The following is a 13,181-nucleotide window of genomic DNA, read 5'->3' as shown; positions in this document are numbered from 1 at the left end:
ATTATCTGGCGGGGAAAGTTTGGTTGGTTGGATTGTTTTTCTGGGTGGGTAGGTGGGTAGGTAGGTAGGTAGGTATATCTATATATATCTTAATTACTTAATTATTTGATGGCTTGGGATCACTCGCTGGGGTGTAAGATATCAAATGTCCGATATTCGCTGAGGTGTACGATGTCCGATATACAATATGTTTTTGGGGAGTTTACTTTATGTGATGTGTGGATAAGAGAGTTAGTTAGTTTATTGAATTTCTCTTGTGTAGGAGATGTTGGATTGGATGGTTGGTGATGTTGAGGTGGTGCTTTCTCATCGCTACGGTAAAGAAATGTGTATAAATCAAATGATCTCGCATAATTGAAAAAATCGCGATATTATCTACAACCCGTTCAGCTCTCAGAGCAGCTCTAACTCATAAAATAAAATGCGATGCGGCTCTACGACAGATCAAGATAGAGCCCAAGACTCCGCCCACAATCCAAAGGCATGTGGAGCTCGGCACTCTATCTATTAACCACCGTAGAGCTCGCAAAGCAACGAAACAACACGCAATTTAGTTTCCGGAGAGAAGGAGTTGGTTTACTCCTTGGCCTCCAGCGCCAGCAGATCCTCCCCCGAATGAATCCCCGAGCCCACCAGCTCCCCCACATACATCGTCGTCATCGTCATCGTCCGGTAGACTCCAGTTACCGAGGACCGTAGTCCAGAGCCTATCTTCTTCTTCCTCGTCCTCGTCCTCATCAAAAGCGACTTCCTCTCCCGCCGCAATCCGCTCCGCGATTCTCAAACGGGCCATACCCTTAACAATCTTGGCATCGGCTTTCTTTGCCGCCTCGCGCTTAAGCTGCCGAACCTTTCTTTTGTGTGCCTTGCGGCGCTCATTTTGCTTCTGGCGCTGCTCCTCCATTTGCGCAGGCGTGGGTGCTGCATACATCAACATGATTAGCCTGGTTCTTTCTCATCGATGAGAATGAATAACTCCTCTTACCGTTCTTTGGTCTATATGTTAGACCGGAAAACGTGCTGGAGCTAATGCCCGCAGAAACGCCCGCAAGATCTCCTCCCTCCTCATCCCAACGCTCATTACCCCCCACCCAGAATCCACCAGTGCCAGAAGGATTATGTGCCGAAGCACCACGTCTTTCCTCTTCCTCTCCTTCTCCCTCTCTCATCCTCGACTCTTCTTGCTCTGTCATGGTAGCATTTGTTAGTATGAAGAGTACAACGGTGAGGTTCTCAGGCACACCATGATAATCATGGATAAAATTGGGACATTTACAGATATGAACATGTGCAGCTATGAACATATCTCAATTATTTCACGTTGAAAAATGATACACCAACTCATGGCTTCAACAAAGCGCATGGTGCTATGAAGGAAGTTGGCTTACCCCTTTCTACTCGGACGGCAGCAGCATGTGCTGCAATTGCAGCCAACCTCTTTCTCTCCGCTCTAGCTCTCTCGGCTCTCAATTCATTATTCGCCCTCTTGGCCTTGGGCTTAAATCTCGGTTCTTTCTTTGGAGGCATGATTGAATGTGTTACTAGTGAATAGCGAGTGAACGAGCAGATATAGAAGTTTGATTTAACAATGTAAATTCGATAGAATGGGAGTGCGTGAAGAGGCAGTGGTCGGTTGCAAGTCGCGTATATTTGTTATTATTGATTTGTTTACATCCGATGTTCACATTTTCGCTCGCCTACATTAGACGATAGCTTCAGTTCAGCATGGCTCAGTCTCTTCTGTTGCCTAAGAGACGCGGCCTAGTGCTTTGGGTAATTGATACACCTCTCACTTGTTTTGACAGCCCTTACTGTTATATTTCACAGACTTATTTCAATACCGATTGCGCCATACTTCAAAACTGACGTGCAACAGCTACATGGCGGCATTCTATTAACATTGGTTCTTTGGAATTAATTACCAAGCACCAATGACCAAAAGAAAGGAGTAGAGAAAAGCCGTTCTCTAGTTCTACATCTACAAAACCTTTCGCCTGCGGCCTGAGCTTCATCAACACTGCCGGTCTGATACTTGTCATCGTAGGTTCATCTGAACAGAAAACATGATACCATAGAAAGCAGGACCTTAATTCCGCTCAACGTACCACTCAAACCCCCTCCAAATTTCACAAAATTCGATAACGAATATAACTAAAACAATGCTAACTGTTGGCGCACACTAGGCTCCCCAGCGGACTGATCGATCTTCCGAATTCGAAAAACCACGACTACCTGCCGTTAAGCCGCTCTCAATCTGCGAATAGTGCACGCGGCAGATGTCGCGCGCATTTGCAACAAGATGTATTATCATCGCGGATATAGGTACTGCGCAACCTTTGCAGCTTTTGGGCATGGAAATATGCTAAGTAGACAATTGGGAAGTCTCTGGAATATGAGAAAAGAAGATAAATACACAGCCTCAACAAAATGATCCCGGAAAAGAAGAGAGGTTCCCGGCAGCCTATATGTAAGGATCAGAAAAGCTTGTTCTTTTGTTTACATTCTTCGGGAAAACAAGTGCCGCCAAGTAGTCAAGCTGGAGTTCGTAATAAGTCAATACATGATGGAGACTCGATTTTGGAGTTTCCTGACGGCATCTTGTTTGAGCCTATTGATATTCCCAATCTTTCGTTCGGCGGCTGGTCTCTTTCGATTATAGTCTCACAATATCAGAAGTTGATTGAACAGAAACACTCGTCACCCAGCCCTTTTGGTAACCTTCTGTTCTCTTTGACTCTTACGCACGACGTCGGTAGCCCTGAGTAAACAGGTGGGGTTCTGACTAAGTTTAAAGTACAATACCTAACGTCACTTCATTGCCAATCGATCAGAACCACTTCCAGCGATACTTCAATCTGGCTACCAATAGCATGGAGCATTGTAGCTTTCTTTATCATGTAGACAATAATGATCTATCTCGTAATATTTTAGTATTTCCTCAAATAGATTCTTGTGCTATTGGAATACAGGTTTCTAAATCCCACCTACGTTGAGTGTACTCCTCCGATTGACACTTAGGTTCTACTCTGAGCCAACCAGATATTTGTTCGAAAGTATAATACCACTGTCATTCTCCGAAATTCATCCCTTCACTCGAGCGCATGGAATAGTTGAGATTGTTTTACAAATTTACCTAGGTAGATATCCACCACTAACCAAGGTTTCCCAATCTCGCTTAACTTCGAGTACTTATATTCTATCAGTACATAATCGTTAACAAAATGAAATAATTGCGGCCGCAGACCTAGTGTAGTGGGTAGCATACGTGATTATACTTGTTCTGGGGGGATACAGAAAACAGGCTCACACCTGTCTTCTGAAGGAGCCATCTTTGGATTGGTGGGCGTCAGTCCACCGCGTAGTGGATTTAATTCTACCGAGGCGACCATCTGACAGATGTCACATCTACGAAATGAAGTCCGTACTTGTGTACCTTGAATCTGGTCAAGTGTTCCTGAGATACTTCTTTGAGGGCCGTAACGATATCTTTATCTTTTTTTCTTCTTTTTTTATGCTTGTTTGCATGACTCAGCCACGTAGAGTCACTAGAGACTCACCACTATGTCTGTCCAGAAATGCAAAGAGTTCAATAGTGATGGTTCAATTAAACTTTAGTCTATTTGATTTCAATTGACTGAAGAAAATGCGATGTGAGGTTCCATTCACACGAGCCCACAGACATTCTAAATAGTAAGTGTGTGTCTTTGCGTGTTCGTCGGTCTACGTATGTCTCTCTGCTTGAATCATTCATATAAGATACTTTTGTAATATAACAGGCTACAAGGTCAGCAGCATTCAATCTTTAAGCTTAGAGATTCAAAACTGCCAATCATAGGGTACAATTCAAACCTCTAGAATAGACAGATTAATACTTGGGAATTATTTCGGTGATAGCAAAGTGCGACATCTACAAAAAGAAGATCTACCGAATAGGAATTTCCCAGCTACTTCCAGCTCCGCGACTCCCATCCCCTTCATCCCCGTTTCTTTCCTTATCCTTATTATTCTTATCCTCCAACATATTCATCGCCTTATCGACGTTGTCGTTGGGATCTTCATCTTTCCCCTCCTCATCCGCCTTCATACCAACGTCAACGTCAGTTCCCGCATCTTTCGAACTCCAGGCTGCGCGCTTTGCGAGCCGGCGCTGATTGCGGCGTTCCTGACGCAGTTTCGCAGCCATAGCAGATCGAGCCGCAAAATTCTTGGACATCTTCCCTGTTTGTAGTATCGTATCAGCAGGTAAGCGATGGTAAATGCAATGTATAACAGCAATAATTACAACACGGTCAAGAATGCGTTCCCACGAGATGGGTAGATGCGCGCAGTAACGACTAAAGATGCGGAAGTCCTTACGTTTTGGCTTATCCTTCTCTATGAAACATTGATTTGTTAACCATCCATCTCTATGGGTGATACTAAAAAGGAAGTAATCAGACTCAGGTAAACCCACTCTGTTTTGACTCCTCTGAAGGCTGCGCTTGAGCAGTAGGACCGTTGCGGTGCAATATTCTCTCTCTCTTCTTTCCCTTATCTATGTAAGGAGCCATGATTTTGATGATAAATTCAGCGAATCACTGGTCTACTCGTCAACTTGGAAGACTATTTGGTGTCGCAAGCTTGTAGAAAAATTCGAATCTTTACGAAGAAGTGACAGAACAATAAAGTCGTTTTTGGATGCTGCTTGGGGGAGCTCCACTTCTAATCAAAGAATTAATTCTCATGGTACAGTGAATGTGTTGATGCTGCGCCCGCGTACCCATTTGAGAAGCATTTACAGTTCTCTCCAAATCATCATTATTCCAATTGATAGCGTCATATTTACAAAACTGTGCATCTCATAGCGCCCGAGCCTTGTGGTATCTGAAGTTGAGATAGTATGAGAATCGCAAGAGACGGAAAGTGTCTCAAGCTTGGAAATGGGTAAGACACTCGATCTTGGAATAACACCTCCCTCGGTGTTCAATGAGTTTTCTTAAATCCATCCAAACAAAAGAACTGAACTGATGCTAATTGATGTATCTGCAGATTCCACATAAATAAATTCCCAAAAAACCAGGCGACTTTGATTAATCATTTTCGCCTACTTCATAACCTTTTTCCATCAACTCCCTTGCGCACAAATAAATCAAGTCTTAATCGCTTCCAATCCCTTCATGTAGCCATATTCGTTCTGTAAGAAGTTGGAATCCAGATTGACCATACTTGATAAACACAAGACAATCCTGCAATTCCATTTAGACACAAAACCATGGCCAGCAACATCACAATGACAAATTGCTCGCTAGATATTCACCCATTGATATACCCTCACCTTCCACATACCCCAACAAACTAAAGCGCATAATACAGGCCTGGTGCAATGGTAGTATATCGCGTTGTGGGTGACGGCTAAAAGTGGGTCTATACGGACTCCCAACAATCCATAGGTTTGATTCCTAACAAGTGCAATCCCGAGGAGGTTCAAGTCCTTCCACGTGGATCTCTTTGGATCTATAGGATTAATCTGGCTGATTGGCGAATATGTGACTTAACCGTCATAACCGCATGTTGAGGCTGTGATTGGTTCACTCATATAGTGATATTGACGAAACTGCAAGTTACGCGGGATTGCACTTGCAATTGTTTTTATGGTCTTCCATTCTCTCTTTTTATTTTTGGCTCACATATGTAAAATCGTCTTAACTTTTTGCCAGCTTGAAATCTGCAGTCCAGACGAACAAATAAAAAGACTTATTGTTCTACGTTTATAGGTTCCGCATCACGATGGTCGTCATAAGTCTGACCCATATATACTCACCCAATTCTTGCAATTTCCGTTCCAGTTTCTGGGATCGCTGTGGTTCGTGAAGTGGTATGCCAATTCCTATCTTCACCCGATCTTTGGTATTCCTTTTTTGTTAGATACATATCAGATGTTATGGATGTCTACCTGACGCTTTGATAGGAGACGGCAACTTGTTAGATTACAGGAGGAATGCAGACCTCACGAGGTTGCGATTGCACGGCTCGTAGAGAATCAGGAGAGTTTGGCGGAAGACAGATTGAAAGTTGAAGGATGCTTAGTACTGACACCGCTGAGTGCACATTAGGAAAACGGAGGAAAGTTGTTCGGAAAGGCGCACTGGGAAGGAAGTTAAAAACGGGCAGTTGTACTCTAAATTCAATCGATTAATATTGACATACAACTCAAACTATAGCTGACCTCCTCAACTATTCCATTTCATAATCTTCCTCAAAACCAGCTTCATCTTCGAGAACCATTTCCCCGTCTTCTCCTTGTTCATATTCTTCTCCATACTCCATCTCTCCATCATCCTCTGCTTCCAAATCTTCATCTTCTGCATTGGCATATGACCGTGTATTCCTAGTCTTAGGAGGGGGCCTGTCAAGACCCATATCCACTTCTTCATCATCGTCATCCTCTGCAGCAGCGTTATTCATCAGGTAATTCGTGAGTCCGCCAGGAGGTCTTCGAAGAATCGGTTGATTTTCCGCATTTACAGTTTTCTTCCTACCACCATGTCTTATCTTCCTCCCATCAGGTCCAATGCCTCTCAACTTATCTTCCGCGGCCAAAATCTCAGCATCCTTAGCCATCTGATCTAATCTTTGCTGTCCATCCGCTTTCCTCATTTTTCCTGTTGCCATAGCTTTTCGAATTCGTGCTACTTCGGCTGCTTGTTTTTGTTTCATGACTGCTCTCCATTGCCGATTGGTATTTCTTCTTTGAGCCATTACTGTAACATGATCCCTTTCACGCCTCGATTCTTTAATTTGAATCAAGGATTGCAAAAAGAATGCTTGATTTTTCCGCTGCTCAGAAGCTGCTACACCAACCGGTATCTTGAGCTCACGAATGTTACCCGATCTCCAAAAGTAACTGCGACCCTTCCCGCCAGAATCCGGATCTTTGTCTTCGACTTTGGTGTTGACGGAAGTTATGCGCGCTGTACTCGCAGCTAGTAAATCGACATCGTTTGACACGGACTGTAAAATAGGTAATTTACTCGAGGGATCGTGTGCTGTGAAAAGTAACTCTGTGCCCATATTTTCTTCCCATCGACAGTGATATATGTTTCCCTCATAAGATACAACTGGGTGATCTTCATGCAACCCTAATATCTGCACTTCTGGTTTTGGCACCGCTGGAGCTTCTCCTCCACGTTGGGTATCTGCGATGAAAGTCGAGTATTGTTCTCCAGTGGATTTCTTGGGAGCTTCGACGGGTTTCTGTTCTGTCGGCACTTGCTCAGGTGGTGCAGCTTCATCGTCTGAAATTTCTTCTTCTTCACGTTCTGCCATTTCATCATCATCTTCATCGTCCTCGCCATTGGGTGATTTCTTCCCTCTTCCTTTCCCCTTGCCTTTAGCTTTCACAGATTTGTCCTTATCAGTTACGATGGTCGTCGAGTCTCCGAGATGTCTTCGATGTTTTCCAAGACCAGGATTTAACCATTTCTTAGCATTGCGACGAGGGTGCGTTTTCACCAACTTTCTTTTGATGGGAACATTTGGATTTGTTAAATCGAGAGTTACATAGAATATCTATTGCACATATTAGAATTGATAATAAATAAGAGCTTTTGAGAATAATTGCCTCTTTTTCTGTAGTAGAATATTCGTATTCGTACTCATCCTCATCTTCTTCTTCTTCTTCCTCTACAATGTCTGCAACATTAATGCTCATAGGCATTGAATATGGATTTTGAGGTGGGGCGTCTGCTGTAGAAGCAGAGCCATGTTGATCAGCCATCAGGGTCTATGGTATGGGTGTAATGTTCGATGGATGATTAGAAGCAGAGGCATCTGGTAAGGCGCTCGTAGATTTGCGAGGAAATATAGATTAAATTTTTCCAAAGAATTATAAATGATTAATGAAGAAGTTTTGTGATGAGAGCTTGAAGTTCGCGGAAATTTGTGAATGCCTCAGGCCTGACATATTCTAACCTCGACACAAGAATCTCAACAAGGTGTCGGTTCAAACATATATTTCAAATGGATTTGATTTTCATCTTCTCTCGTATGAAGTCATATTTCTGTTTCTCTTCGAGGGGATTGGAGAGTGTGTGGTTTCAAATTCCTCAAATTTCTATTTATATCAGTCTAAAAAGGTCTCAAAACATCAATTCGGATGCGCAAATGAGATCTTTAAGATTTCGGCATTGCAGTCCAACCAAGAACTTCATAACTCTCAACTCTGTGTTTGGAGCCAAAAACTAACCCAACAGCAGCAGGATGGGCTGTTTTTTTTTGGATGATTGTGATAGCTGTGGTTGTTCTCCATATCTCCATGAAATATGGACTGCTTCACTGCGTTTTAAGAAGTGTTGTAAAACAATGATGAGTTTAGACATCCAACACAATAACAACAGAAGACCGATTCTTCTTCTCTCAAAAGAAGCTTTGTAACCTCGCCTGAACAACTACGCAATGATTCCACACTCTTCTTAATCGCCACAATCTCCCTCATAAGATAGCATGCATTCCTCATCTACATCCTCTAAAGAAGATGGCCATAGATTTCAACCCTCACAAAGGCTGCCTCGTGGAGTATACTTGGAAAGCATAATAATCATTTCTCCAGCGTTCCCATAACATGTGGAACGATAGCATAAGGAGCCTCAGTAGCAGGATGCGTCAAGTCAATCCTACTCCATTTTCCAACTCCCCTCAAAGACTTCTCCGTATCCCTCTTGAGGGAACAACCGCCCAAGAAATGAGGCCAAGCGACATTGATCAAAGCTGAGTACGAATTAGTTTTGCTCGGCTCATTCCCGTAGATTAGAACTTACATTGATACTTGTCAGTCCAGTGTCCCTGATCCTTAATCACATGTTCATAAACTGCCCAGATACCCCCCTTTCTCAACTTCTTATACAAATCCTTAATCATTTCCTCGGGTTGTCCAACACTACATAAACACAAAATGGTGACGACAGAATCCACACTGTCATCTTCAATGCCCCATTCCGTCAACCCCTCAACTCCACATTCGGCAATCTCGTAGATATCAGTGAGACCTGCCTCCTTAATTCTCCTTCTCAAAGCTTCATAATGATCACGATTTGGTTCTATACCATAAATCTTTGTGATCTTTGATTTATCAAAAACATGTAACCACTAGCATCTATTAGCCACTGAGACTTTTACCTCCGCCTTACTTTGATCAATATCAAGATATTAGACAAACATACCTCGCCACTACCAGGACCAATGTCTAGTACAACACCTCTAGCGGCTTTAATCATAGGCTCTGCATTTGTACTTGCAGACTCTCTAACACGAGGTCCATAAACGGCCCAGAACCGTGCAAACCATGCATCTTTGAACTTGTCGACGGAACTTAAAGTGGCGATATTGGAAGAGGCGAGAAGGGAAACAATGGTGCCGGGTATGAATGTAGCAGAGGCAAACATGAACTGAACAGGAAAGTAAAGGTGTTGAAGCACATCTATGATATATTCCTTGGTATTCATCGTGAGCGGGAAAATAGAGAAAGGGAAGTGGGGTAAAGCAGAAATAATGAATACAAATACGAGGAAATTGGTGGGTGGGAAATCCAGCTTCTTTATATTGCCCAAATACTCGTCAGCTTCATGGGGTAGGTGGAAAAAGTGCAGATGAAGGATGGGTGATATCAGAGAGTGGATGCTTGATTGGTCAGTCGAGGTGTCTAGGTCCGATGTGATAGTCCCACCTTCATAAATCCACCCCTTTGACAACGACATCCAACTTTGTTTTTATATCCAAACATCTCACAGACGACACATTCATTGATGTTCGATCACGTCCCGGAGGGTGTTATGAAGTATCATCGGACCCAATATAAGTATCTTGATATATCTGAGAATGTGTGTTTGGAAGGTTTCGGTTCCACCATGTTTCTGTAGTTCAGAACAAGCGCTCAGCACAGAGCTACTAGGTTACCACTTTCCTAGGGGACTTCTGATGGATCTTCGAATCATTTCTTTGATTCAAAGTACTTATGCTTCATGTTTCATATTGTTACTGTGGTATACTTTCAATTTTTGGGCCTCCTGATATCCGAAATATCTTCATCGTCGCTTCATGGATTTCTACGCAAATTTCGCAGTGCTCCCATCAGTGGAAAAGAGAGCAACAATGTGTCAGAAGTGCTGGGTGTCCGTGGCTCTATCCGCTTGCTACACCCCATATCGATCCGTTGGTTATCATTTGTGGAATTACTGATGGTATGGAATCCTATGGAATTGGAATTGTTGGTAATCTATGAGGGATTTCTAGATATCTGTAGAATATGTCAGCTAGGTTGATACTGGAGATTATATTGACGTGTCAGATAATACTCCAGCGAGTTTTAATATGGAAGGTGTCAAATGTTTAGTGCAAGAGATTCGTAAGTACCATGCACATCTGGTCGTCTGTAGTATTCATTCATTTAAGTTTGAAATATACACCATGTCTGATACAGTCGAGCATGCCCATGGCGATATCATTCTTGGAACGAAGTCTCAATTGCCAATACTCGTTTCATTTTTACTGTCAGTATCATTTTAAGTGCTAATCTTGTATTTTTGATTTTTATATTCCAGTCAGATTTTCTCCAACTTTTCGTCGTCCATTCACTCTCAGAGCCTATCCTTCAAAGCCTTCATTCGGCTCTGATACTTTCCCAATCATCAATCACTCTCTTTTCCGTTTCATGTTCTCGTCACATTTCTACTAAATTTTCGCTCGAGTTCTGAATCTTCGCGCTCTCAACCCTTTCGTTCTACCCTCGACTTTCCTACCCGCCTCTACTTTACTGGCCTCCGGAGTGCAACGTCGTTTCGCTGGCCTACGTGGAATGAAATGTATTGCATAAAGACTAGCCATGAATCAGATGTGAACTGGCTACCAATGATGTGCATTAAGCCACGAACCTCCAATATTACTCAGGTGACATATAAATCTCGATATTACCACCAAAACATACAATACTAACTACCTACTCCACAAATTCATGATATCACCATCCCTCTCCAGACACCCCACTCAACAGCTACCCCATCTCATACATGCCCATCACTCTCATTTTAATCTTCACAATGTTCTCTTTTATGTTGTAACAATGTATTGAGATTTATCATGCATGGTTGTTCGGGCGATTGAAAACCTTGTAGGGATATATAGCAAGAGAGACTATGCCAGAAGTAAGAGTTCTAGAAGTGGGAGGAAAAGGAGTAAGACTGATCACCAGAAATCGAGGAAAGCAGGGTTGTGGGAGGGAACGAGGGCATGCGATTGGAGAGATAAAGAAAGGCCTGGGACTACAAGATGAAAATTCTTAGACTGAGGGGTGAAGGAAGTCAATCAACTTTTTCGTGAGAATTATGTTGAGTGTCTTGGGATAAATATAAGAATTTTTAGAAATTTGTCCTTCATCACTAGCGATCATGGAAAACCATATCAATGCAAAAATTTGATGATACAAGGATATATACATACGAATCCTCATCTGAAAACTGTATCCTCTATTTTCAACCCACACTCCACCACAAATGCCCAAAGTGCAAAACCCTATTGCCATTCTGGCTTGAAAACCTCCTTACTCCATGGCTCACTCGTCAAATTCGTCAAACCCTTGATATTCTCACAAGTCTTCCTTCCACTCATTGGTCCTGGACTTGGTACCTTAACACCTCCCTTGTTATAAATTCTTCCTGCGTCCTCTCCAACTTCAGATCCAGACTTGACATTGCCATCTTCGCCTGTAATGGCGCCTTTTCCAGCTTCCGAATTGGCAATTTCCGAGGCGCTGGATTGAAGTGCCTTGAGTAATGTGACGGTTGACTCGGGTGTCAAATCTTCGTAGAAATCGTCGTTGATTTGAACCATTGGGGCATTTACACATGCGCCTAGACATTCGACTTCGACAAAGGTAAATAATCCGTCCTTTGTGGTGTGGCCAGGCTTGATACCAAGGTGCCCTTCGATTGCCTTGACGATTGCATCACTTCCACATCCACCCAATTGACAAGGAGTCTATTTATCGGAGAAACACATTAGTACTTGTTAAGAAGGCGAATTCCTCCACCAACTTAGAGAAAACATACCGTAGTACAGGCTTGCACATGGAATTTGCCCACTGGAGTTCTGTTATACATGGTATAAAAGGTAGCCACTTCATAAACTCTCATAGGAGGCATTTCCAATAATCTAGCAACTTCGTTCATAACACTCAAACTGGTAAAACCATGTTGACGTTGTCCAAGGTCGAGAATCGGCATAACGGCTGCCTTTTTGTATTGTGGGGGGTATTTCTTGAGAATCTCTTCGATAATCTTCTCATTTTGAGGTGTGAATTTAAAAGGAATAGAGGCATTATTGTCGGGTGTATCGCGATGCTGTGAGACTTCATGTCAGTAGCTAGACGGTATGATCGGAGCTCCATGAGGAAGACATACAACCATGAGGGAATCGCTGGATAATCTGCTACCGGCAACAAATGACCGACATTGTGATCTTGAAGCTATTCTTGCTGGTCTGAATGCTGATCGGAAAACGAAGGGTGTTATTTTGGAGGCCATTGTCGCGGTGATGTGGCGCAATGGCGAATTGTTACTTGAGGAGATATTTATCTATGATGTTGATTGATTTTAGTTCTCGGATGGTCGCCGTATTGGTATCGTCCATTGTTTAATTGGCCGATAGATTCGGTGGTAGATTTGAGCATGACATGGGTATATTTCGGTATGAGTGGGATATGTCAAATGTTGCTTCCCCTCATTATTGTAGTCCAACTTCTAATATTTTCATACTTCTGCAAATTATCAAACTTGTGTTCTTAAACTCTGGTATAATTTGAATAATTTGAATATAATCGTCTCGTTATCATCGTCCTCGATGTTCGGCCAAATTTGGAAGACTTTGACCTCCCCAAAAGTTTTTCATTCGAATCATTTCTTGTTCCTTCAAGCATTGCCATTCCATGAGTACTCTCGTTCTTCACACCCACCCTTTCACGAGTTTGCTGGTTTGAGTTCTATTTCTGATTCCTGAAGGAGACTTCATCAATCAACTTTCAAAGTAGGTCACTTTGATTGGTCATGCGAAGGTTCGATCCGGGCATCAAGTTTTGAAGTTTTGAAGATTTGTCTTGATATATTCTACGATTTCCTCATCTAATATATGAGATCCCACATTTGGCCCTCAGGAGA

General features: G+C 42.7%; 5 protein-coding genes across 5 annotated transcripts; all 5 read right to left on the bottom strand.

Moving 5' to 3' along the window:
• Positions 1 to 550: 550 nt before the first annotated feature.
• EAE98_010542 (uncharacterized protein) lies at positions 551 to 1,527 on the bottom strand (the record flags this gene model as incomplete). The annotated part of the gene is made up of 3 exons (XM_038958163.1): positions 551 to 921; positions 986 to 1,186; positions 1,389 to 1,527. 3 exons carry the CDS (start codon positions 1,525 to 1,527, stop codon positions 551 to 553), a joined length of 711 nt encoding a protein of 236 aa, XP_038805523.1.
• Positions 1,528 to 3,922: 2,395 nt separating this feature from the next.
• EAE98_010541 (uncharacterized protein) lies at positions 3,923 to 4,550 on the bottom strand (the record flags this gene model as incomplete). Its single annotated transcript, XM_038958162.1, has 2 exons — positions 3,923 to 4,374; positions 4,454 to 4,550. 2 exons carry the CDS (start codon positions 4,548 to 4,550, stop codon positions 3,923 to 3,925), a joined length of 549 nt encoding a protein of 182 aa, XP_038805522.1.
• Positions 4,551 to 6,213: 1,663 nt separating this feature from the next.
• Positions 6,214 to 7,756, bottom strand: EAE98_010540 (uncharacterized protein; the record flags this gene model as incomplete). Its single annotated transcript, XM_038958161.1, has 2 exons — positions 6,214 to 7,548; positions 7,601 to 7,756. The coding sequence occupies 2 exons, from the start codon at positions 7,754 to 7,756 to the stop codon at positions 6,214 to 6,216; spliced, it is 1,491 nt and encodes a 496-aa protein (XP_038805521.1).
• An 819-nt stretch (positions 7,757 to 8,575) lies between these two features.
• Positions 8,576 to 9,479, bottom strand: EAE98_010539 (uncharacterized protein; the record flags this gene model as incomplete). Its single annotated transcript, XM_038958160.1, has 3 exons — positions 8,576 to 8,745; positions 8,796 to 9,123; positions 9,198 to 9,479. 3 exons carry the CDS (start codon positions 9,477 to 9,479, stop codon positions 8,576 to 8,578), a joined length of 780 nt encoding a protein of 259 aa, XP_038805520.1.
• A 2,062-nt stretch (positions 9,480 to 11,541) lies between these two features.
• EAE98_010538 (uncharacterized protein) lies at positions 11,542 to 12,551 on the bottom strand (the record flags this gene model as incomplete). The annotated part of the gene is made up of 3 exons (XM_038958159.1): positions 11,542 to 12,006; positions 12,078 to 12,368; positions 12,429 to 12,551. The coding sequence occupies 3 exons, from the start codon at positions 12,549 to 12,551 to the stop codon at positions 11,542 to 11,544; spliced, it is 879 nt and encodes a 292-aa protein (XP_038805519.1).
• Positions 12,552 to 13,181: the final 630 nt, after the last annotated feature.

The sequence above is a fragment of the Botrytis deweyae genome (genome assembly GCF_014898535.1).
Source record: "Botrytis deweyae strain B1 chromosome Unknown BDEW_037, whole genome shotgun sequence".
NCBI classification, from domain to species: domain Eukaryota; kingdom Fungi; phylum Ascomycota; class Leotiomycetes; order Helotiales; family Sclerotiniaceae; genus Botrytis; species Botrytis deweyae.
The sequence above is the reverse complement of the archived record's forward strand: the minus strand, read 5'-3'. Positions and strand labels throughout refer to the sequence as shown.